The following is a 26,956-nucleotide window of genomic DNA, read 5'->3' on the forward strand; positions in this document are numbered from 1 at the left end:
GAAAGTGAGCAGAGAGAAAAGAGTGGTGGACAAAAGGCATGCATAAAACACAAAGTGATTATTTTTGACCAGTGCTTTTTCATCCTTTACAGAATACATACTCTTCTTGCATATCAGTATAGAGCAGAAGTTAATCTGATGGAATAAATGGGATATATGTCTAAATGAATACAAGACAAGAAAGGTAATACTCTTTGTTCGATGTAGGTGAGATGTCTCAGCCTTTGCCTGTGCAATGTTTGGGGAAAACATTTGCTGAATATTCTTTTATGTAATCCATGCAAAATAGGGGTGTCCCAACTACATGTTGTGGGTCATCTTCACTTTGTAATATGTTATCTCCAGTTTGATCAAGATGCAGAGAAAGCAATGGGAGTATCAGCAAAATATGAGTGATGTTATTCTACACAGTGGTCTCCAAAAATTTGCTGCAGTAGAAGGCCAGCGCTGGTGTCACTTTTTGTGAGCCCTGGAATGACTTTCTTGCTTTCCACAATTCATGCCAAAATCATTCTGTGTTTTTGTACTTTCACTTTCCTTGTCACTTATTCCTCTGCATTTTGAAACGTCTTGATTTATGGAAACATACCCCATTGAAGCTCAAGGTAGCTGTAAACTCAAGATGTTGCTGAGATATGAAGCCATCTACTTCCTATTCTGAGATTCATCTTTGTGCATCAACCACAGCAGGAAAAAAGCCTTTGCTGTGAAGTGTCTTTATGCCAAGTGTTTATTTACACCAAGATGCTATCAGCTGAAGTAGAGTATGGAACAGGAGCCATCTGAAAGGGAAAGAGAACGCTTTGTTATATTACACAAATAAACACTTCAGAGTTCACATTTTATTGGCACAGGCAATATTTTGAGCACATGGTGAGGGAAGAAGTCATGCAAAGAGGGACTGAGGGACTATTAAATGAGTAGATGGATTGAGTGGGTGCTTGAAATGGGTAATCAAAACCAGAAGGGTTTGATACTTGTCGTGGTTTAACCCCAGCCAGCAACTAAACACCACGCAGCTGCTCACTCCCCCCCACCCAGTGGGATGGGGGAGAAAAATCGGGAAAAGAAGCAAAACCCGTGGGTTGAGATAAGAATGGTTTAATAGAACAGAAAAGAAGAAACTAATAATGATAATGATAACACTAATAAAATGACAACAGTAATAATGAAAGGATTGGAATGTACAAATGATGCGCAGTGCAATTGCTCACCACCCGCTGACCGATACCCAGCCAGTCCCTGAGTGGCGATTCCCCGCCCCCACTTCCCAGTTCCTATACGAAATCGGACGTCACATGGTATGGAATACCCCGTTGGCCAGTTTGGGTCAGGTGCCCTGGCTGTGTCCTGTGCCAACTTCTTGTGCCCCTCCAGCTTTCTCGCTGGCTGGGCATGAGAAGCTGAAAAATCCTTGACTTTAGTCTAAACACTACTGAGCAACAACTGAAAACATCAGTGTTATCAACATTCTTCGCATACTGAACTCAAAACATAGCACTGTACCAGCTACTAGGAAGACAGTTAACTCTATCCCAGCTGAAACCAGGACAATACTTCAGAAAAGGAACACTACAAAGCATAGACTGTTCATCCTGGACATCATTTGGAGAGACCATGAAATGGGTGTGGGGCTGGTAATAAAAACTGAGCTTGCTTGAGAAGCTTCCAATAGCTTCCTATGAGGTCCCCAGAACAAAAGTTATTTTAAAATTCCTTTTTGTAAGTGAGCCCATGATAATCCTGGTATAGTTATGTTGGACATCTGCTTGGGCTTTGAGGTTTATCTCTTCTTCAGGGTCAGCTTCAGGGGGTAGGACATAGATCTTGTGGGATTCAGGTTTTATGTTCTGGTTAAAATTGCAGTTGTGTTTGTAGGGTTACTTCATTCCCAACAGGAGTGACCCCAGGGAAGAAAATAAGACCCGTTTGTAATGTTAGGGGCAGGAACTGAAAATGTGTGCATATGTCCGATTGCTGTCCATTATTGTTCTTATGCAAGAGCCCTTTCTTCTGTCACAGCACTGCAGCCTCCCCTGGAAAGGCCTCCATCCATTTTCTTCATTTTGCCGGGTACTTCTCTAGATCTAGGCATAACAGTGATGCTGTTGAGACAGGATGTGATCTCCTCATTTCCCCAAACCATAAGGAAATATATGATCTGTGCAGTGGTCACTCCAGAACCAGGTGTGACTGATGTAAGGCCAAGAGTGATGTCTGATGCTAGCAATAAATCCTTGAAAAAGAGGGAGATCTGGTGGCATGGTGGTATTTAAAGATGGACGTGACACTGAGTCAGTATGATACCAGAGCAGTAAAGGAAGTATAGTGAACCAAAGAAGTTCTTCAAGATATGAATGAAACCAGTTTGGGACAGCTGTGGGAAAAATGCCTTAAGGACTAAAGTTCATGAAGAATACAGCAAACATTTTTCTCTCCAAGTAACTGAGTGGATTATATAATTTCCCAGAAGTCACTAGCTGACAGTGTAAGAAATAATACTGGTATGTGATGTAGACAAGCCGTAAGAGAAGGACAGGTGTCTTATCCAGTTTGCTGTTGAACAGCTTCTCTTTCTCCGTGCTGAGTCCAACAATGCAATTTTCTAAAACCTGTCTGACTGGCTCACTGCATGAGGTCCAGTCACCACTAGCAGATCATCCCAAAGGCTTGCCAGGTGGTGGGGTGGGAAGAATCCTGGGGCCACCCTTCTTCGGAGTGGCGAGCACTACAAAACTGTGCTCTTCCCCAGTGTCAGCACTGAGCTCCTCATAACCTGAAGCTTTGAATGCTTTCCCACAATGTACTTGCTTTTTCCTTGGTATTTCTTTTGGTTTATCTGCCTGCTAGGCTTCCCTCTCTTCTTGCCTGGCAGCTAGATTTTCTAATTTCAGAGTGAAGTGTGTGGCCAGCAGCCCATTTCCGTACTTCACTGACATCATTTTTTCTGTTTTCAGAACACAATAATAACATATGTTGTATGCACCCAAACTTTCTCAGGTTGAACTTGCCTTAGTCTTTGGTCACTTCTTTTTTTTTTTTTGTGTGTGTGTTTTTGGTGGGAGGACTCTGCTTCTGTCATCCCTGTAGCAGACATGAAGAATTTGGGATCCTCCTTTTTGTGACATGTCTCTCTGTCCCTCATAGAGATTTGATCATGTGATGCTGCAAGTTGATTATAAATGGCACAGGTTCCCCATCTTGACTTTCTAGTAAAACTGTAGTATTCCTGCAGCTGGACTCTAATCAGTCAGAAACTATCCCCTGAATAAACTAGTGATACAGCCTGCTGCTTTCTAAGCCCTGTGACTTCCTACCATTTCTCCTCACCTGCCATCAGCTGGGAGTTGTCTTCTCACTGATCTTCATATCACCATCTCCATCTGCCTCAGAATGCATCCTGACTGTGTTCTCCTAATGCCTTTCCAGTATCACCTTGGAAACCACCACAGCACATTTAGGAGTCAGTGGCATGGATCAGCCTGCTGTCCCAGCTCTGCAAAAAAGAAAGATCAGAAATATTTCCCCAACCCTATTATTGCCACTGAGCAATGCCTCTGAGGCATCTACTATATAATTAGTCCTTCAAGAAGCTCTGGCTTTTGTAACTATAGTTTTTAGAACACAGACAAATGCACAGAAGTGTTTTTTTTATTAATAGAAGGAGCCATTCAGAGGCTGATCCGCATCCTTTACTCTGTTATGATCTTTTCTGCACCGAAGACAGGGTCTAGTAGCCAGCAGCATTATTGTTTTACACACATAAATTTTAGGTGAAAACTTTATTCCTATTCTATTGTAAGTAGGGACGTCCCATTTCCATATCCTATTCTATGTCACATTCGCTGTAGGAAACTGATTTGTACAACAGCACAGGGTACATCCCCTTCCCAGGTCTATCCACACAAAAGATTTATGATTTGTATTTTATAATTCATGCATTCTGAAACAATTCCATGACTTTCGTCACATATAGGTTTTCTTGTGCCATGTTGCATGCCACCAAGTACAGACATTTGCCAAAAATACTGAAATTATTTGCCAGCCAATCATACAGACTTCAGCAGAGATCTTCCTCTTTTTTGTCTGAATGGATCAGAGTGTTTAGGGATCAGGTGAGATCGGATTTAGGGTTTGCAAGAGCAAACCTGACAAGTAGGAACAGAGAACTGCAATGGGATTGCAGGCTACACCAAGACAAGAATGCTAAACAAACAGGCACGGTGCTCTGAGATGCAAGAACAACATACTAAAGGGTTAAACTGGAGACCTGTTTTATTCCATTTATAAATCAGGCTCAAGCCTTAGTATGTTTCCACCAAAGGTCTTCCAGAAAGAGGCCCTGGAAAACAGGCTGTCTAGATTCTGTAGGGATACACTGTGCTCTGGCCAATTTGATCACAAGTTGACATGTAGCCACATTCTGCAGTGAAGCACAGGTTTGTTGGACAAATAAGGATTCAAGGAGTGTTTTGTGAACTTCTTCAAGAAGTGTATCTTGCAAAATATAATACCCAGATTCTGGCAATAAAGACTACCTGTAAGCTTTAAAGCTGTTGAAGTCTTGGGTGTTTAGTTCTCTGCCAGTATGTGAATTCGTACTAGTAATTTTCAGGTGTTCTGTAGTCTGACTGGTTTAATGAAGATTTTAATAGCAAAAAAACCAGTGAGGAAGCAATTGTCCTCATTTCTCAGTAATTTTGGAAAATTTGGCACATCACAAAATGTAGCAAACATCTTGAAAACATTTAAAAACAATCTTTCGGTACCTGAAGTGTGTATATATATATATATTTTGATGATGATGATCATGAGCCAGTGGTGCTTGCTGTAGGTGTGCAATAATAACACTTTGCTGCAGAGCTAACTCTCAGCACAGAAAAAGCAGGTAGTTTCCTAGGACACTGGGGCAAGAAAGGTTAAGTTGAGATATACAGATAGGGTAGCCCAAAAGGAGTGGATCTGTAAGGCAAAGCAGTTGGTACAGAGGACCCAGTCCTCAAAGCATATGCATTTCCAGGGAGTTAACTTTAGATTAGCTGTGGTGTCCGGGACCTCTCTCTTCTGGTGTCCTGGACTGAATGCCCATCACTGTTTGGAGCACATGAGGTGCACCAGGAGACCAGTTTCAAAAGTCCTGACAAAGACTGAACATTGCCCACCGTTCCAGACAGCCAGGCCGGCTGACACCTGCCTAATGTGGATAAAGAGGTTATTTCCAGCAGGATCAACCATTGCTCTCTCTTCTGCTATCCTCCTCATAGTAACAGGAGAGCAAGCCAGATGCTTTAAGGTTCTGCTTATTTCCCTTTCAGCTCCCTGTGCAGCTCTAGGGCTGAAGTAAGCTTCGTGAAGCATTTCCTATACTTGGCTGTTGCAATCTCAGGCTTGCATACCATCCAAGAGACCTACTTGCAACAGAAGCAGATGAGATGAGAGGAGACACATGTGTCCTTGGTCCAACTCCATTGGTCTAACTCCATGGGTGAGAAATAGTTTACAGTATCTCAATATGTCAGTTCTTCAAAATTTAACTTCCTATTCGTCCTAGAGAGCTGATAAATCTTAGTATGACTAGCACTCAGGGGACAAATACCACATTCCTGCTTCATTTCAGTGACGCTGCCAGAAAAATACTGGGCATCTGAAAGCTTGTAAAACACTTAATAAAAAGGGCCAACAACTTCGAATACACCCACATTCATCATATTAAGCAGTATCAATCTACTGACATTTAATGCCATTTAAAAAACTTACAAGTTATTTCTGGTCAAATGTTTGCTCACTTTCATACACAAGCCTGAAAATGTTGGTGTATTTGAAGAAAAGCTGATACCCATTCAAGTTGTTTTTAAGTGCAGTAAAAATCAGAAATCATTAAACAAAAGTTAAATGCCATCTGGAACAAAGTCTCACATGCTGCAGATGATTCATGCATCCACTCATCCTTTTCTTATTAAATCCTTAATTTTTTTTTTTTCAAAGCTTCATTCCAATTAAGAGTGCATGGTTACATGTTTTTTTTCTTGCTAAGCAAACTGGTGAAAAAGTGATATACTTCTTTCCCACATATCCTCAGTTGCAAGACTTGGTTTATCAGTCCTATTAATTGCCTGCCACAGCTTAGAAGCCAACTGATAGAGTTACCAACTATACACAAAAATTACTGATAACACCGCAGCTTCCTTGCTTCCTGCTTTGGTGTCATTTTTGTCTCCTGCTCATATTCTGGATAGCGTTTTTCACGTCTGCTGTAGTTACTTTTTGGTTACTTTCCATACTGTTCTGTGGATCTCCTCCTGTTCCTTGGAGATGCTTTCCTGACCCAACCCTCAGAGGAGGTTGCTCTCCCAGGTATCATACACCTTCAGCCAGGGCTGCAGGCCTCTCTTGCTCCTTTGAGCACCCTGAGCTGTTTGGAGGGAGTCCTCTTCAGCTCTGAGCACAACTCTGCTCACTGGACACATAGATCATTTTGTTAACACCCAGTTTTATGGTTCATCACTACCCCATTTTACCCATACCATTTAGGGATTGTTCTGTTGTCCTCCACAAGCAGAAGTACCCAAAGAAATCACTAGGTTTTGCTGTCTTTGCTGTCTTTTCTTCATTGGTGAGAATTGTTGCTACTACCTACCATTTGCTGTGTAGATCCAAACCAACACATTGGTATGTAGCTCCATGGAGGCAGTCAGCGAGGCCCTGGTAAAAAGGTCACAGCTGGTCCATCGAATGAGAACAAAATTTTCAAGCAAATTTTTGCATGGTTTGGTAGTCGGCGCTACAGAGGATTATCAGTGGCCTGCTGGTCCAAACCATGAAGGAACATCTTTTAATTAAAGCAGGAGTGAAAAATTACTTCAATTACAGTATCAGACATCATTACCAATAATGGCAACATTTCAAGCATGCTTCCCTACATACAATTTTTTAATTAGATGCATGACTTTCTATGGTGAAAGCACTTTCCTTGCTCACATAGTGACCACCACGCAATGACATGTCACTCCAAACTGTTAATCTGAGTTTTCAATGTCATGTTTTTTGATGATACTCCAATGCTTGGTCAAATTTGACCCTTTTAAATTGGAAGTCTCCACGTTGCCTTTCTGTACCGTCCTGTACCGGCCAGTTAAGACAATCTTGTCAACACAAATATAGATCCATGCTCAGTTGCTACTGTGTCAGCTTATAAACCTTATATCCACTGACAGATCTGTACAGGGAGTGTACAAAATCTCTTTAGGACAGAAACATTGAAACAGAGGTTTTGGAGGTGGGGTTTTTTTTATCGTTAGTGAAAGGAAACCTCGTTCTTTCAAGTCTAATTCCAGTTACTTGATAACTAGTATCACCTGTGTTGACTTTGATATTGAAGATACATACTCCATGAAGGACGACATAAAGTGTTCATCCTGAGCCTGCAGGAAAGCTGAGGAATTCTTTGACATGTCCAGTAAGAAGTTATGGTCCTCAACTGCTCATGCTTGGCTCATGTGTATTGTACTTATTTGCAGCTATGCTAACTATGCACGTCCATCTATAGCTCACACTTCTTAATTCAGATGGCTGGGAAACCTGAAATATCCACTAAATCAGACCTCCAGAGCAATAGTAAAAGTTGCGACTTCAGCATCTCCTATGGAATAGCTCCCGCCACAGATACTTCCAGGCATTACATTGTCAGCTCTGATAGATTATTGGCTCTGTTAAAGAACAAGAATAAATGATGCAGAGCAAATTACAGTTCATAAAATGAGCAGACCAAGTTAAAAAAAAAAAAAAAAAAGGGACTTCACAGATCCCTCATGCCTAGAAGGACCATTGGTCTGACTTTGTAAATACAGAAAAAATCGGGCACCTCCCCAAAACCTGAAGAGGAAACAAGATCTACAGTTCTATTAAAAACAAAGTTTCCGGAGTGCTGATGACCCCCAACTCCCACTGCTGGAATTGCCATACATGCCATCACTCAGAACTTCTCAAATTATGTTGAACAAATCACTAATAATGTGATTTAGGGAAACATCTTTCAGCCTAACAATTACTTCATATTGCTTAAACACATGATTATCCTTTTTCATAGCATTCAGTATATATGATTTATGATGATATCACAGTATTTTTTATGAAAACGATACTATTAACCTGAAAATCTTGATGAACTTTAAGAATGGGTCATTGTAATATTTTGCTAACTGAAATTACATGTCGAATATCCCAGCCAGCTGCCACATGAAGTGTTGTTTACCTTACTGCACCTTAAAGGATAGTAGATCCCGTGCTGTCATATGTGACCTTTCTCTGTTGTTTAAAATTCAGTGGACACCAACAGGACTTTGAACAGTTAGTGAGCATGGCACAGACCCCTTCATCTGGAACAAGATAGTAAAGTTTGTCAGATGCTTGGGTGTCCTTCACAGTAACAGAGCTGTCTGACTTCTTTTATAACAGGTGATTTGTTTCTACCTTCAGATGTGTAATAGAGGCTTCTGCTGACTTAAATACAAGTCTACCTTTTCCATCCAAGGTCAGCATTTGGGCTGAGCTGTGGCCTGAACAAAATACTGTGCCTGACATGCTGTAGTCAGAGTGCCTGTCCGGGCCCAGGACCTCCTGCAGCTTTGGCTTCAGAAATGTGTTGTTCAGACATCTTAACTCCACAAATAAATTCAGCAGGATGGTAAACTGTAATATATGCAACAGAAGCTACTCACAAGTTTTGTACTACATGCAAAGTATTTTCCCATTTCAAACATGTCAGTGTGTGTGATCCCACCAGGACAGGAATCCACGGTCATGGGCTGGTAAAAGCCTTCACCTATCAGTTGCTTTATAAGGTAACTGTTACAAATTATTTGGGAGGAAAAGGTAGTTAAGCAGCACGTCTTAAAATATTTATTGCAAGTCGTAACTATTGTGTTTTTATTATGTGTTAATTGAGGAAAGGAACAGGTTTGAATTCCCCACTGCAAACAAGAGAAAATAAAGTACGGTTTATGGATATGCACTGTAAACTTTAAAACATATCCTGCACCATTAAGAAGGGCAACCTTCTGGTAGGGTCTGCACTACTTACTGGCTTATTACTGAGCAGTTCTGCTTGTTTTCACAGACATGGGAAGAAATGCCTCATAGTTTTAATTTTGCCTGTGTCTTGTCTTGTTTTGAGGGGGTGAGTGGATGAGCATGGTTTTACTGAACAATGTCAAGGGTATATAAAAAACATTTGGAAATCAAGGCATTGAAACCCTCCATAATCTTCTATGACATCTGGGCTCTTGGCTTAGAAATACCGGTGCACTTCTGTGATTTCTTCTTCCCGTCACCTCCTTTTTTGCAGCACTGTCTTTCCTGATCTTTGTGGGAGCTCTTGATCATTCATCTTACCCAGTCTCTGTAGTGTGTCAGCACTCCCATGGGATGGAGCAACTCTGTGGAGTGGCACAACAAACTGCTTCCCGAAGTTACACTTACAATAAGAGGGAAAAGATACTTTCCTAAACAATTGAAAACATTTTCTGTGAAATCTTTTAAGTGACATGCAGCAGGTCAAACTTGTTTAAGGGCTGGCAGTTCAGGGCTGCTGTGTGGCTCCAGGTCCAGCAACCTCCAAGAAGTTTGTTGGAGATTGTTGTAAAGTCTTAATATGAGGGAAATATAATGAATGTTGCAGAACATGCTAGGACAAAAGGAAGAAGCTGATGATGTGCAAGATGAAGAGTAAAGGTATGTGAGGCATGTGCAAGGACAGAAGGGTGAAAAGATGATGGGTTGTGTGGAAAGAGTACAGAGGCCTGAACTGAAGAAACAGAAACAGGTCCCAGGGCATGGGTAGGGAAGACTGGGGTAAATGAGAACAAAATGCAAAAACTAGCACAGAAACAGAAACATACAAGTCAAACTGTGTGAAAGAAAACAGCAGAAGATGGGCCAGTGCCAAAAGACAGCCTGTTGGGAAGCTAGTGGGTAACAGCAGCAAAGGCATTGGGGCAGGCAGCAGATTAGGTGAGAAGAGTGGGGGAGCCCACAACCAGCAGGACCTGCTGGCAGAGGGGATCCCCTCCACCCCTCAAGTGACAGGAAAACAACAGATTATGGTCTTCTGCTGGAACCAGACACTTTCTTTGTTCAGTGGCTCCAAGCTATTTTCTAGACCTGTAACAGCCACCCCTGCTGTGCCCAGCATGAGGAAAGCAATAGCTGTATTCTGTACAGGACCACGAAAAAGGTCTCTCTCTCAATTAACAAATAAATTAGCAGGAGGCATAACCTTTAGTATTAAGTCATTGAGGTGAATTTACTTTAGTCAGTTTAGCTTTAACTCTGGCGACAAAACAGACTGTAATATCTAATCCAATGCCTCGATTTTGCAAACAGAGCTCTCTAGTGTTGAGGGTGGCTGTTGTGTGAACTATACGCCCAAGGGACATGACTAGCGTTCAATGCGGGGAGGGGTGAGGGGGGAAGTGAATTTAAAAAACAAAGGAGGGGGAAAACCTGCTTGTAATCCAGATTAAAAACTGTCAGGGGCAATGGCATGGCAAGGGCCACTGTTCCTGGCTACTGCTCCTGTTAACGCATGGCTCATTGTGATTTAAAAGAGGAGCTGCAACTGAGCAAAACAAACAGGCAAGTTTTACACGGTGACAAAGGTTTAATTTTGCAATCTGGCTGGCAATCCGGCCTCAGCTCGGCACACCCTTTAAGTACGTGTTTAACTGGGAACACGGGATTAATCCTATTGATTGTAACGGGGTTAACTATGCACGTAAAGCGCAGTGATGTTTATAGCCTCGAGTGAACTAGGCAGGGAAGTGAGGCTCTAAAAGAGGACGACTTATCAGAAACCCACTTTGGTCGTGCTTTTTTTATGTGCCAAGGATCCTTCAGACTCGATGGCTTTCCCCCACATCTTTCAACATGTAGATTTCCCTCAAGAGCCGATCCGCTCCAACTACGACACTGCACGCTTCCAAGCAGCGAACCCCCGTTTTCTCATCCTTTCTCTTGCCATTCCTTACGGCGGTGAAAAAGCACGAATACCCGGGGGTTTGTTTCCTTCCCTTTTTCCGGCCTCCGCTCCCGCCGCGGCGCGGGGATCCCCCAGCTCCGGCCCGACGGCCGGCCCTCCGGGCAGCGCCGCGATCGCTCATGCCCCGGCGGTCCTCGGGCGCGGAGCGCACCCAGCATCACCGCCCACCCCCGCCGCCGGCTGCGCCCCCCCCGGGCTTTAGGAGCCGCTGCTCAGCTGCCTGCCGCCGCGTCCCCCCGCGGGCTGCTCGCTTCAGCCCGGGGGGCGGCTGCTCCCCCGCCGCCACGCTGCCTCCGCCCGCCGCGAGGGGGCCGGGGGTCGCCGGGCGGCCCACCCCGCCGGAGCAGCCCTCCCGGCGGCGGCTTCCCCGGCGCGGGGAGGGACACATCTCCCCTAGCCCGGCCCGGCCCGCCCTGCCCTCAGACGCGCTCACTCCCCCGCGCCGCCGCCCGCTAAGCAGCTGGGCGGCGCGGGCCGGCGGGCGGCGCAGAGCGGCGGGGATGGGTCGCCGCGGCGGCCGCGGGCTGTACGTGGGGCGGAGGGCCGCCGCCCTGCTGGCCGCGCTGCTGCTGGCGCTGCTGGCCGCGCTGCTGGCGCTCGCCGCCCTCTACGGGCGCTGCCGGCAGGAGGCGCCGCCGCCGCCGCCCCCCGCCTCGCCAGCCGGCCCCGGCCGCGGCCGCGGCCCCGGCCCCGGCCCCGCCGCCGCCGCCGCCCCGCCGGGGCCTGCTGCCGCCGCCGGCCTCGGCCGCCGCCTTCCTCGCCACCTCGTGCCGCTCCACTACGACCTGGAGCTGTGGCCGCAGGTGCGGCCGGGCCAGGCGGGGCCCTTCGCCTTCAGCGGGCAGGTGAACATCACGGTGCGCTGCCGGCAGGACACGGACGCGGCGGTGTTGCACAGCTCCGGGCTGCGGAGCCGCGGGGCCGCCGCCGTGCGCGGTCCCTTGCCCGAGCCGGGCGCCGCCGTGGAGGTGGCGGGGCTGCGGCAGGAGGCGGCGGGCGAGGTGGCGGTGCTGGAGCTGCGCGGCCGGCTGCGGGCCGGGCGCCGCTACGTGCTGCAGCTGGGCTTCCAGGGCCGGCTGGAGGAGGACCTCGACGGGCTCTTCCTCACCCGCTACACCGACCAGGGACGGAGCAGGTAGGCGGCGGCGGCCGCCCCGGGGACCCCGCGCCCCTCCGCCGACGGCGCCGGAGGCCCGCCGGCACCACGGCGGCGTCACCCGTGGCGTGAAGGCGGCGGCCGCAGCGCCGGGAGCTGCTGCGTCTCCGCGGAGAGCATTTCGGGTGGTACCAGGGCAGGGCGGCACTTGGGGGAGCAGCTCGCTGCCTTGGGCGGCGGGAGGGAGGGCTGCCCAGGGCGGGGTGAGCCCCTTGGCGCAGTCCGCACCCGTTCCCCAGGTGTAGGTCGCGGGCTGCGAAGGGAGCTTGTCGGAAATTCGGGTCCGTGCTCCGTGATGGTCGCTCTCCTCTCCGGAGAGCACCAGCTAGGCTGCCCTGGCTTTCCTTCAGCAGCTGCCTTGATCCGCAACAACGGCTGGTGGCGGCGGCTTGGGAAGACCATGCTGAGATGGTTTGCGAAGACCTCCTTGCTTGCAGAGGCTGGTGAGGAGCTGCTGCGCTGGAGGTAGTCTGGGAGGGCTTACTGAGGGTCTGTCAGACAGAGATCTGTCTTTGGCAGAGGAAAGAGCCTATCTCAGCTGGCCAAGCAACGTTTTCTGGACGATTTCAAGCCTCTCTTTCTGTGCCGTTGAGTGGCAGCGAGGGCTCAGACAGGACCTACGCCCAGTTTCTGGGAGCCACAGTCTGCCTCAGAGTCTTCATCCCAGCACCACACACCTCTGTGTAGCGCCGACAGCTGACCTCATGTCCACTGCCTATGTCTGCGGGGAGCACGTCTTTATCTAGAACCCAGGATTTCAGATGTGTATTTGGGCATGAGTTGAGAGATGTTGACCCCATGCAGTTTCAGAAGTATGATGGAGTGGGATGGGTGGCCCCTTTAGACAGCTGGACTTTGTAGGTACTGTTGCACATGAAGTCGTCTGGCTGTCATCAACCAACCAATGTTTTTCTTAGTAAGTGCTGTTAGGATCCTTTCCTTTTTGTTTTCTTTTGAACTGCAAAATCAGCACTGGGGCATTGTGAGCTTGTCAGGCAGTCAATCTTCTAAAACATATTTTCACCCTTAAAAACAATGCTTGCCTGTTTATTTTTTTAATTGGGAATCTTCTCATGGTGAATTGCATTATAAACTTCTGGATGTGAAACTTGCTAAAGAAAAATAAAACTAAAGATTATGGTTTAAATAGTTGCAGTGGAAGACAAGTTTCTCAAAATAGGTGTTTAAAGAAGAGGCAGATAAATTGCTTATTTTAAAGTGATTTAATTTTTAATAATTAAAGATGTAGTGAATTGCTGAGGATCAGCAATCAGTGAGTTGAAAGGAAAACTAGAGTTAAAATAAAAGTGTTCTTGGCTCTCAGCCTACCGATGAGTCCACTAAAGTAAACGGTATCTCAGCAGTCCATAGATTTCTTGTTCAAGCAGGTAATATTCAGTAGGAATAATATGAAACCACAAAATTAAGTTAATAGTTTTTATTGAAATGATGGAGGACTGTGTGTTTTTTCTGCAACAAGTTGGCTTTTCAGCTGCCAGCTCTTATGTCAGTCTTCACTGATACCATTGTCTGCCATATCTGGAAAATTTAACTTATGCAGACTTTTTTTTTTTATGAAAAAGAGATAAGTTGAGAGAAGAATGAAGTATGGTAATAAGTATTTTTAGGAAATATATTCTGTTTCTCTTCAGTTGCTATTTCTTCATTCACTGATTGTCATTCATGGGATTATTTGTGCAACTTTTGAGTTAAGGAAAATCTAGAACACTGTGCTTAATTTACATAGTTTAAAAAAAATCCAAATAAGTAAGAAAGGAGCAAGCACTTAATTACTTAATACTGTATCAGCGTGCTTTCCAATGCTGTATTAATTCAGTCAAGTCCTGTCTCAGAAACACTGAATTAGACTGACATTTTTTGACTCAGACTGTGTAAAACTCAGAGGATCCAAAAAAAAAAGCTATTGTCAGCTGTGCTGCCACAGTAGAAAATAAGAAAAAAATGTTTAAAAATCATTGAATTAATGTATATAGTTCAATTTCCCATTGTTTATAGGATTTATGACAATTGTTCCATTTCATTCTTAGCTCATCACGAAGCACTAATGAAATGTGAGACCGCAGTCTGGTTAAAGAGATGCTAGTGGTGTTCAGACACTGAAATAAATCAGAGGAAATCCACTGATTGCAGATATGATGTATTGTTTTGGTTACTGCCTACATTCCTGATATTCTTGAATGGATTTTGCTTATCTTTTCTGCTTTAAAAAGGCTTTCTCTGGATCAAGAGTATGCAACAGTATCTTGTTATTTTTTCCTTCACTAAAAATTAAGTCATCACCTTGCCAGCCATTTCCTGATCTGATGGGGTCTAGTTACACTGAAGGGATTTTGCCTTCCTCTTTTTTTTGGAGGAGGTGTGTTTTGAGGGATATAGTCTGTAGCTCTAGCAAGCTGCTAATGATGTAAAAAGTTGGATTCTAATGGATTATATAGATCAGGAGCAATTTAAAAACATTCAGTGCCCTTCAGCTGTCGGTATGAAGCCCGTTACTATTCTGCGAGGAAATCACAATCTCCAGCAGACTGTCCTGTAGCTCTTTTAAAGTGACTTGTACCTGGCTCTGGCAGACTTGCAGGGTCTGATTCCTGCACAGGCTTCTGACCGCAGCACCTAACTTAAACCATCAGCTGTAACAGACAATGTGCTGTTTATCTGCGGTCATGCAGACTCCTGTATTTCTTGCATGCACTAGAAGCCTTAGTGGTTTTTGTAATTTGTGCTTATGGAACCACTAGAGACCTCTCGTTTCAGAAGAGTTTAAGCAGAGAAGGGCAAGGTTTCAGTAGACAGCTAGATCCTAAAGGGAAGCGAAGTCCCTGAAATGTTTGTTCCATCTGGGCATTGGCACCAGCTTTTTTCTTGGTCAGATATCCCCATTGCTCTCAGCAGGTTGGCAGAATTAGCTAGCTGACACAAAGTACTGTTCCCTGTCCTCTTTCCAAGTTGGAGCCGGAGCACGCTGGCAAGGTGGTGTGGGAAAGCTGTTTGCAGAGACAGCTATTTTCAGAAGTGTTAACCTCACCTCCATGGAAAACAGAAGAAACCAAAGCCCAAACTTCACTAAATTTCCAGCACGGAAATTGTTATCAGTTTGATGATTGATGACTGCATATGTTTTGTTGACAATTTGTACTACCCACCTGATCAGGTCTTACACACAAAAGAAAACTGAAAAATGGGAGCACTCTTTATGGATAGTGCACAGCCCATATCTGCAGTGCTTGCAGGAGCAAAGGAAGTAAAAAAGGAGGATGCTCCCACTTCACTAGCACTAAGTATTTGAAGGCTTTCCTGTTGAAATAGGGAATCTGTATTCTGCATATAGCTGGGAGAGTCCATGCCAGGATCTGGGTAGTCAGAAAGATACAGAAACCACCTTTGCCCTCCTTCTCTAGCAGCGCTGGCTCAAACATACACGATGCAGGAGGTTTGTGGTAGCATCATTCTGCATACAGATCTTACACTGCTGTGAATGAGCTCATGTATACTACTCCAGGGTCAGAGGATCCCCATGGAGTGTGCTATAAAATGCAGGCTCTATGTCACTGTTCACATCAGTGTTTCAGAATCCTTTGAGAATTTTGCTTGGTAGCCATTCTGCACATGTCCTCTGCAACTTCTATGAAATACTTGACTGCATAGGGCTGATATTAACAGGCATCCCAAAATGTAATCAAACACAGTATTTGTGCTGATTTTTATCAATTGCTTCCGCACCAATTACTAGAATGAGGGCAAAGGGGATTAGAACAGCATGGGTACAGTTAACTGTGCCTCAGAGCAGGGGATCTGAAGTTCTTAGCTCTGTTTTATATCAATCTGTGGGTAAGACCATCAAAGGCATAGGACAGAGAGCAAGTAACAGGTTTGGTGTTTTTTTGGGCTGCATTTTAGTATTGAGCACCGTTCACCTGAAAAAGGGACCAGGTGCTGGGGACAGCTGCTGCACAGAACAGGATTCTGCTCACTGTAAAACTCCCTTACTTCGAGCCACTTCAGGGTTTGTTTTACAGATTAATTCTTACGTATTTTAAAAATGGAAGAAATCAGATATAAAAGATGTTAACACAAAAACCCGTTATGCTATCAGTATGACAAATAACATTATTTTAATGAGAAGGCATTTTTAGAAGAATAACCTTTTTTTGCATCAGCATAAAACATTTCTTTTACAATTATGCTGCGTTTTTATCAGGTTAAACAGTTTCCACTGGATGTTCATGTACTATACAGGATGCATTCGTCATTTTCCTTTTCTTGTTTTTAGACACTAACTGAAAAAAAAAAGAACCCGTGTAGTATAAATTGTCAAAGATTTAGGCTAAGATATCCTGTTATCTGTTTGTTTCTCATTATTTAAAAGTATTGTGGCTTTTATTTTGTTTTACTAGGGGAAGGAGGCATTATATGATACTTACAAAAAAAGAAAATGAAATCTATCCACAAAACTGTAGGCTTAAGAGAGGAATTTATTTGTCTGCTTAGGCAATGTTAGGCTTTTTTAAAAATTAATTTCCTTTTGGGTAATTTGTTTTGTGGAAAAAAGTTTGCTAGTGTCCTGGTTTCAGCTGGGATAGAGTTAACTGCCTTCCTAGTAGCTGGTACAGTGCTATGTTTTGAGTTCAGTATGCGAAGAATGTTGATAACACTGATGTTTTCAGTTGTTGCTCAGTAGTGTTTAGACTAAAGTCAAGGATTTTTCAGCTTCTCATGCCCAGCCAGCGAGAAAGCTGGAGGGGCACAAGAAGTTGGCACAGGACACAACCAGGGCACCTGACCCAAACTGGCCAACGGGGTATTCCATACCATGTGACGTCCGATTTCGTATAGGAACGGGGAAGTGGGGGCAGGGATTCGCCGCTCGGGGGACTGGCTGGGTGTCGGTCGGCGGGTGGTGAGCAATTGCACTGCACATCATTTGTACATTCCAATCCTTTCATTATTGCTGTTGTCATTTTATTAGTGTTATCATTATCATTATTAGTTTCTTCTTTTCTGTTCTATTAAACCGTTCTTATCTCAACCCACGGGTTTTGCTTCTTTTCCCGATTTTCTCCCCCATCCCACTGGGTGGGAGGGAGTGAGTGAGCGGCTGCGTGGTGTTTAGTTGCTGGCTGGGGTTAAACCACGACAGCTAGTAATTCAGTTCATGCTAATACCTTCACCTTAAAAAAACCCCCAGCAAACAAAACCAAGAAAAAAGCCCCAACAATGACTCATTCTGACAAATTATATGAGGTAATGTGCGTTTGAAACACCAGTTATTTGTGTATCATGCATGAAACATTCCCATTTTTATTTGGAGTCCTGCTGAAAAATAACATTTAATCTGCCCTCATATTTCTTTTTTATCATGATGCTGTTGCCCAATATATGCTGTTTTGTATTGTGGAACAAGAATGTCTTGTGGGCAAATTTGCTAAGTCTCTGCATCAGTTTCTGCTGGTACAGAGCCTCCTGAGGCAGTAATTGCACGGGTGTGGGGGAATTTGCAGTCGTGGGGTTGCTCAGTGTTTCCTAGAACGAAGCTGCAAGTGATTGCATAACTGAATGCGCAAAAGCATACTTTGCATGGGTGGAAGGAGATAAGAGTATTTTCAGTGATTAATTTGCTCGATGAAGTGGCCTGTCACTTTTGCTGCTCCTGTGCAACCCTGGCAGAAGTTTAAGTCACTTTTCTGTCATTCGACAGGGTAAAGGAGGAGAGGAGGTGATACTTCTGTCTCAAGTGGAGCTTCAGCTGCATTCAGCAAGGCAGCTGGTGGCTGGCACAGCACACACTTGACCCTTCAGGGAATCAGGTCCATAAAGAAAATCTTCCTGCAATGACGGGCAAGAAGTCAAATACACTGTGCTGCTCTCTCTCTAGCTGTTCCTCACTTCAAAATAGACGTCATGGTCCTGATAGTCGCTGTGCATCAGCATGCGTTCAAAATGGGTTCTTTTAAATGTCATAAATTGTGTTACGGTACAGCATCAGATATGTCTGTTAAATGCAAAATATACCATGTTTTGAGAGTATAGTGCTTTTACAGGGTCGTTCTGTTGATATTAACTCAGTTCTCCAACATCAGCAATGAGGATGATGTAGTGTAGATGAGCTGCTGATGCTTTCAGCACTGGGTTGATTAGATCAGCCTTGAGCAGGGTTAGATAGCACAGCTATTAAAGTGGCAACAGCCAAACATCTTTCAAAAGAATAGGGCTCCTGGAGGCCTGGCCTTGGCAACTGGGTGGAAAGCATTGTTGACTTTTGTCAATGGAAGCAGGAAGCTGATGACTCTGTTCCTTGGGTCGAATGGCACACAATGCAGTATGTCTTCTGCAAAGTGATGTAAATATCAATGGAAAGCTAATCCATTCATTTCAGGTCCAAGAAAAGGGAATCTTAAAACATGCAACCTTAGGTTTCGGACATGGTTCAGTCTGTGGTGGGTTGACCCTGGCTGGGCACCAGGTGCCCACCAAAGCTGCTCTATCACTCCCCCTCCTCAGCTGGACGGGGGCAGAAAATATAACAAAAGGCTCATGGGTCAAGATAAGGACAGTTTAATAAAGTGAAGGCAAAGTTTGCATGCGAAAGCAAAGAAAAACAAATGATGTTATTCTCTACTTCCCATCAGCAGGCGATGTCTAGCCACTTCCCGGGAAGCAGGGCTTCAGCACGCGTAGTGGTTGCTCCAGAAGACAAAAATGTCCCCCTTCCATCTCCCTTTACTTAGCTTTTATATCTGAGCTGACGTCATATGGTATGGAATATCTGTTTGTTTAGTTTAGGTCAGCTGTCCTGGTTATGTCCCCTCCAAGATCTTGCCCAGCCCCAGCCCCAGCCTGCCGTTGAGGGGGGCAAAATGTTGGAGAGACAGCCTTGATGCTGTGCCAGCAGTGCTCAGCAGTAGCCAAAACACTGGTGTGTTATCGACACCTTTCTACCTACCAGTGCAAAGCACAACACTACGAGGGCTGCTAAGGGGACAATTAACTCCATCTCAACCAGACCCAATACAGATCACAATCAGGTGCAGTCACGCTGTGCTTGTAGTGCAGATCTGACTCATTACATAATGTTACTTAATGTATGGATGCTGTCCTGATGGCTACTGGCTCATTTGGGATGTCTCTATGCTAAGTATAAGCCTTTGTGAACCTGGTGTGAATACACTGTTAGGGAACACCTCAACTACAGCTGAAAAATACTAGCCCTGTGATAGTATTGAGGTCACTGAAAGAGGAGATTAGGCCATTCTTGTATGCCCAGCTGCTGGCTGCTACTTGGCTGACAGGTATGGAGCTTTGAGAACCACTGCGTGTGTATTTTTTCTAATTCCTGGTAAAGATGCCCTGATGTGAACAGCCCAGATGTACAGCTTGTCTTTGAAACTTTGGCCATGGGACATGGTGATTTATCTTTTGATTCCAGCCAGTGTGTGACACAGGAGAAGAGTCAGAGATCACTCAGACAGATCTGATCTAGTAGTTATTTTATTGAGTTCTAATCAGTAATTTTAGGCATGTAAAATATTTAATAAGTACAGATGGATTGGCGGTCAATACTCTACTATTGACTACACTTCAAGTTAGTATGGGGTACAAAGATTACCACGTAAGCTTACTATACGTATCTTAAATGTTACATGCATGCAAAAAATGTCACTTACCAACCCATCGATGTCTGGTGTGAGGTAAGGGATCTCTCAGCCTCGAGGGGTAACCTTGAGAAGTGTCCCTACTCAAGGGGACATCAATGCCGTGCAGCCAGCTGCTATGGAGGGAGAGCTCAATGGACCCTGATGGCTGCAGATATTTATAGTGTAAAGCTGTTGATTTGTAGTCGGATCTTCTACTGTTAATGCAGTTTCAGACGCTTATCAGCCCAGTCTCCAGCCAAACCTGTTTTTTTGGGTTTGGTGCTGAGTTCTCACTGATAGCCTCACACAATAGGATTAACTTCGGTTAGGCGTGCTGGCTGAGCATCTGCTTGGACCAAAGTTCAGTTAGTTCAAACAGGAGGAGTACATCTGTCACAGTGTGTCACGGAGATCTGCCCCAAGTGAGGCAAGGGTCCATAGCATAAGGTAGAAAAGGATCCTCTTGAATATTTTCCTGGGCTTGCCAGTGCACTGAGACAGCGCTGGTGCTGCTTTTGCTTGGGTTCTTCTCTACGTGATTTGACGCAAGTGTGCGAGTACATGTATACCCAGTTACCTAACAGTTACAATTTTTTATTAAAATGTACCATTAAAGTAAGAGTGCATGAATTAGAGTGAGGAGCAGGTGTACGGAGAGATCCTAATTATGAAATTAAAGTTGGACATTGTATCACTTTTGAGCACTGGCCTGCTGCCTGCAAAACTTTAATCAACTCCATCTTAATAAACAAACTAGAAAAGCTCAAATATTTAAATTATGATATCTGGAAAAGGCCTGTGAGGAAAAAAAAAACCCAACCTAATTAAAAAAGACTGGTTATCTCTAGAAGCATCCAAACTGAACTGTCTGTTGGGCATGGGGATTTAATCATGGCTTTAAATAATAAACAAACATTTTCCAAATCTGCATACCTATGTGATTCACTTCTTGCTTTTTCTGATTTGGTGTTTTTATGCACTATATATTGATTTTGATCAGTTGTAGCATGCTGGATTAATCTTACTTGTATTTTTAATACAGTATGGTGATTGCCTCCCAACTGGAACCAACATATGCCAGGACAGTTTACCCATGTTTTGATGAACCTGCCATGAAGGCCACATTTAATATCAGAATTATCCATGACCCAAGCTATGTGGCTCTTTCCAACATGCCTGCTATTGGTAGGTAAACAGCAAGTAGACTTACGGGTTTTTTTTCCCCCTGAATTACTTTTAAAAAGGCTGTAATTTATCTAAACAGACTGTATCATCCAATACAGCAGTCCATGTACTAATGCCTTGAAAATGCACAGAAAATCTGTGTGCATGAACTTAAAAATTTGGAGACAGTCATTCATAATTAATGTCTCTGATGGCAATAATTCCGTAGTTTTGTCAGTTGCTGTGTGCTCTCCTGTGGGTGCTGGACTTGTGGTTGCGCAGGGTTTGATTCCTGGCATTTACTGCTTAGTCAGTGTGTCTGTCTTACTGCGTGACATCTGCTTAAAACAAAATGGCAGCCCCAGTATGCAAAGCCTGTAATTGTGGTATTAAGGGATTCCTTTCATTCTAAGTAGATTTTAAGACATATTTACAACATATGAAAAATTGTTTTACCAGACAGAGACACTATAGCCTCCTGTGTATGTGCAGAATAAGAACAAGAGGACTGTAAGGCTCTAGAGATGCTCCTCCCATCCCTTGCTGGGATCTTGTGTGGGATGCAGGTGGGGTATAAAATTCCAAACAAATTCCATAAATTAGTATTCCTACAGAAATCTGTTGGATTACTTGCCTCTTTCTTAATGGCTTTTTTCTGCAGTTTAGTGCCATGAATCTTTATTTTTCACCTAAATAATTTTCAGCCAGTAAAAGGAAGTTTTATGAGATTTGCAGGGAAGCTAAGTAACTTAGGAATTATAATAGATTGGATCTCTGTGAGAATCACTTGAAGCATTTTCCTCCCCTGAGAATCTTGTCCACGTCCCCCGTATTTAGAAGGAAAGTATCTGATTAAGTATTTCATAATTCTGGGGCACACGTGACCTATATTTGAATCATAATAGATCATACATTTTAGAGATATGCAGCATGGGATAAATTGTCCACAGTTTGCCCATATCTTGAAACTTATGCAGTTTGATATGCTTCCAAGACTTCAGTTAGGAAGCTCAAGAGTGGATTTTTGGTGTTTGCATGGAAGGTCACGACTCAGACACGTGGCAGTAGCAACGAGTCTGGCTGCTTGCCTTCTACCAGAAAGATATGAAGTTAGTGCAGAAATACAGCATATTGAAGAGAGGTGTAAAAAAACATGCAGAAAACACAAAATTCCTTGTTTGTTATGAAAGAGCAATGGTTTGAATATGTCTTTGATATTTTTTCTAGATGTATCTGAAATGAAGGATGAAAATGGAAGCCTGTGGGCTGTTACCACATTTAACACTTCGCTGAAAATGTCAACTTACTTGACTGCTTTTGTGATTTGTGATTTTGATTATGTCACCAGAACTGAGCGGGGAAACAAGGTAAATAGGAGGCTGCATAACACATTATAGCAGTTTACAACAGAAGTTGGCTCTGTGGTGCATCGTGCTTTAGAAGATATCACAGACATTAACTGTGCTTTCCATTCCAAACCTATTTGCTTATGTGGCAAAACTACTAACATTTATGCTGCAGATATTTCTGTGGAAAGCTTTCCTTTAGGACAATTAGTTTATTGTCCTGTCGTGTTTCATACAAGTTCACAAGTAGGTATGGGCTCTGTATGTTAAAACTTTAGGAGCAGCTACACTGCAGAAAGTACTGGTCATAATTCAGGGTCTTCTTATCTTCTTAGCTGTCTTAGTTGGAATAAATAGCCATTTCCACTGCTGTGACAAACCACTGAAGTTCAGTGCTTTGTTCTTCAAGGCCCTTTGGGGAGCAGCATCATGACATCAGTGGGACCAATACTGTACTCCAGGCATTTTGAATACTAGTATTTTAACCTTTTATTCTGCATGGACATATTTTTTAGCCTCCAAAAGTGACTATTTTGTGTTTGAAGCTTATTCATCAGTGAGTATTTAGTTTTTCTCTTACACTACAATGGCCAAAGCTTCTTGAGGGAAGCTGTAAAAAATATACTCCAGTGGCGCCAGTTGTTCCACTTTCCTTCTTTCGCTGAAAGTCAACAGGGAAAAGATGTATCAAGTTGTTCCAAAATGAATAGTCGACTGAAGCATAAAGCTATTAAGGGTAGCATATACTTGCTGTCCTTAATAAATGAGAGCACAATGTTAGCTTCATGGTTACTTCACTGTCATCCTCCTGGGGAAGGGTGGGACAAGGTGGGAGGACAGTGCAGAGGTGACCTAGGAAGCACAATATTAGCTCCTTTTTAAAGTGAAGGTTGGATTTGGTATGTCATTATCTGTATAGAACATGTTGGATGCTTACAGCTCTGACTGTGTTGTCTTTTCCTTGGGCTGATGTGTACTGACAGGAGTCAGCAAAGCAAAGCATTCAAATGAGCGTTATTCAGAGGGAAGAGGCACCACCTGTGTTCTGTGAGATAGAGGGGAGAGGGTATTTTGCCCCTTGGTTTCAGACGGAGATGCTCAATTTATGCCTCCACAGTATTTGTGTGAGCATGTTAGAATAGAATAGAATAGAATAGAATGATTAAGTTTGGAAAAGACCTCTAAGATCATCAAGTCCAACCGTCAACCCAACACCACCATGTTCATTGTGTCTGTTTTGTCATTTCTGGTAAGTAATTTACAACCTGAAACACAGGTATTATAACTCAAAGCTTATACTAGGATTAGGATTTTAAGTCTGCCCATTGTGTTTAGGTTTTGCAAAATGAAGTGATCTGGTCTTTGAATTTCCTCTGAAGCCTTGGCTGAAAAGAGGGGCTCAGAGGCTGAGGATACTCTGTTGATTGAATATGCTTTATTTTTTCCCTTTTAAATTAAATCCTGATGCTTCCCAATGGTGCTCTTGGGGTTTGGCTGTGCAGCTACTTGTGAGACCAAATGTATTGCATTTAGATGCAAGAAATGTGGGAGTTCTGAGCTGCTAGGCACCTGGAGGGGTCTCACGTCCAGAGATACATGATGGAGACAGAAACCTTTTCTCAGTCTACTCCATCACCTTGGACAAGCAGCTGCCCTTTTCAGTACTGTGTCAAAGCAAATGGGCACGTCAGCGGAAAGCTTTGCTTGCTGCTTCTGTCTCTGGTACTCAGAAGTACAGATGTCATCTGCTGAGATGTCATCTGCTTTCTCCAGCAGCAGTGAGAGGCCAGTGGTCTGTTTCAGTCTGTGAGAAAGTTCAAGAGGAGAGATGTGTATGTTTGGACAGCAAATAGTCTCTGAATATGCATTTCTCTCTTTTCAGAGAACGTGTGGTGGGCTGAAGGAAAGTTTGTCACCCAGACTCACTGGCTGGAATACATTGGCTTAAGAAGTGTGATTCTAAATAGTTTTACAGCATTTCTCATTTAATAAAAGAAAAACCAGGAGTCCGTTTGTTCCAGCAATGTGTAGTTGGATTCAAATCTTGGCCCTTTTGGGGCCTTTTGTAGATTTTAGCAGGGTTAGGCTCTGTGCCACATTTTGTTAGGTCCAGCAAAACTTGAGTTGGGATTTTTTTCATTAAAAGCTTCATTGAATGGTCTAGTGTGGATTGACAGCATTTTCAAACAATGATTCGCAGAAGAGAAGCAAAGAAAATGAAAATATGAGGGTTGTCTAAAGTAACACTGCCTCGTTTTTTTGCAGATACGTATTTGGGCTCGGAAGGAGGCAGTTAAAAATGGGTATGTTGACTATGCTTTAAATATTACAGGCCCAGTATTTTCATTTCTGGAAGACTTACTTAATGTCAGCTACCCTCTGCCAAAGACAGGTGAGATTACTTGTTTTCTTAAATGGACCAGAATTGGCTGCTGATGGTGTAACATTCATAGAAGCAATGGGTTCTTTTACAGTATTCTCTTTTTACAGCTTACCACATTCATGGAGTAAACCCCTTAAGCTTTAGCTTACTGAATTCTCCTTTCTGCATTTTGGCTCTTATTAACCCGTAACTCAGCACTCTTAGCTTTACATCCCACTCTTTCTTTTAAAGCATCATTTCCTAATAAAGGGGCAGATGGGACTACAAAGTGGATAGAAAGGAGTTGTTAAGTCACGTGGCTATTTCTGGGATGCATATGAGACCATACCAGGTAAGGATGTTTTAGTCCCTACGTCTTCCTAGTAAATCCATGCTTGCTGTAACCCATGTCTCCCCAAAGCATTCCTTGCTTTCTTCAATATGCCCCTGTCTTACCTGTGAGTTGGCTGTATGTTCCTGCACATTCCTCCCCAGAAAAAAGACTCCTGCAGGAAAACATTGTTTCTACTTAAAATGGACATCAGGTAAGTCAGTTAAGTCAAGTTTCAGTCAAGAAGAAAGGGTGCCATCACGTACTTCCACTGTACAGTTTGTCCACTACTTGTACTTGGATTCCCAAGACCTTCAGCATGAATATTATCAGGAAACATGCTTTTTTAAACAAATTTGTACAATAGTGAGGACACAGAAGGCAGTTCTTATTTAAAATGAGTTTTGGACCTGCCCATGATCTTAGCAGGTTGCAGGACTGTGGGGGAAGAATTTCCCTCCTTTCTTGACTAGGTAATTTGTTGATTTGTCAAATCTGTATTTTGGCACTTGAAAGAAATAAATTTTCATCTTTGTAAATGTATTATCGCCCAGTGTTTCTGGAATAACTTGCAGAATTACTCACTATACTTCTTATGGAAAATGTAATATATGCAGTCTTCGCTCTTTAAATTTTGTTATCTTAGTAATCATACCAGCTACTCAAGGGCTGTAGACAATTCTATTTCATGGTCGTGTTCTTCTGTTTAGCATCAGTGTCAATACGCCAATTCATTAGTATAAAAATATTACAAAATTGAAGTAGAAGAACAGTATTGCAGGCTTCCTCTTAGGTAAGATTTCAGTTTCGCAGAATGCTGTAATACCATTAGAATCCCCACTGTAATGTCATGCAATACCAACTGCATTTCCCACTTTCTTTGAAGTTTTGCTTACAAATCAATGGGATTAGATCAACCAAGAATAGCTCCTTGTAAATGCTAGACATTTCTATTGCAAACTCAAAATGTGAAATTAAGAATAAACACATTTAAAATCAGGGATGTTTAAGGGTTTGTCTTCACCTGATCTTGATGCAGTTACAAGGGAGCTCTCTTGCCCCAGGCTGGCTAGATGAGCGCTGCCTCACTGAAAAGTGACATACCTTTGCTGTAAGGCTGAGCTGATAAGCCCTGCTGAGACGCAATCTAGCTTTGCTTGGGTTCAGCACCATGCTTACATTAACGGCCTAGCTTTTGGACTGAAACTGGCTCATGGTCAGCTGGTTTGGAGTACAAGCTTGTGTCTGCTTCCAAAATGTTCTATGTATCTTTTCCAAATTTTGCTCTTTGCTTCTGAGTTTAAACACTATATCTTTCTTTGAGATCCTTGATGTTTCTCTCTCACATTTGAACTGGAAAACTGCTCCCTGTGCATGAGGCAGAAGGGGAGGACATAGGTAACAGCCATGCTGTGGAAACAAAGAGATGATGTTTCTAAGGCACCTTTCAACTAAGAGTGGAAAGGATCCCTCTACTCACAGAGCTGAAAGAGCAAGATTTTTTTTTTTATCAGTTGCTAGGCTGAAGAAAGATGTAAGTATGATCTTTCCCAAACACAGGAGAAACTCATCCAGAGAAAGATTTCTGAGAGCCAGAAGTGAATATATTCTCTCCTAGCATTGGTAGAATACAGCCTTCATTTTTGTTCAAAACACTTGTGTGTACAAGATACAGTACAGATCTGGGCTTCGTGGGAATTTGTTATGTGGCTCCCTGAAAGAGTGGCAGTCATAGATGAAAAGTATGACAAGAAGAAATTTCACAGACCATTTGCAAGAGTGTTGCCATAATACTGCAAAGAACCACTAAAATGTAGTATCCTTTAATTGCACACTGAGCCAGTGTGAGCATTAAAATCGTGTGAGCATTTTACTTCCAAATATTTTAAAGACACCTTTTTTTTTCTCTG

General features: G+C 43.5%; 1 protein-coding gene across 5 annotated transcripts in view; it reads left to right on the forward strand.

Moving 5' to 3' along the window:
* Positions 1–11,506: 11,506 nt before the first annotated feature.
* LVRN (laeverin) overlaps positions 11,507–26,956 on the forward strand; it is a 44,565-nt gene continuing 29,115 nt past the window's right edge. For 4 of the 5 annotated variants that reach the window (XM_052778374.1, XM_052778376.1, XM_052778375.1 and 1 more), the window contains exons 1-4: positions 11,507–12,170; positions 20,886–21,028; positions 22,235–22,374; positions 24,619–24,745. In XM_052778374.1, the coding sequence (XP_052634334.1) occupies positions 11,536–12,170; positions 20,886–21,028; positions 22,235–22,374; positions 24,619–24,745 (1,045 nt within the window). In that variant the 5' untranslated portion in view covers positions 11,507–11,535. The remainder of the gene's footprint in view (positions 12,171–20,885; positions 21,029–22,234; positions 22,375–24,618; positions 24,746–26,956) is intronic. The other variant, XM_052778377.1, reaches the window with a different exon arrangement.

This window comes from Harpia harpyja, chromosome Z, assembly GCF_026419915.1.
Source record: "Harpia harpyja isolate bHarHar1 chromosome Z, bHarHar1 primary haplotype, whole genome shotgun sequence".
In the NCBI taxonomy this organism is placed as follows: domain Eukaryota; kingdom Metazoa; phylum Chordata; class Aves; order Accipitriformes; family Accipitridae; genus Harpia; species Harpia harpyja.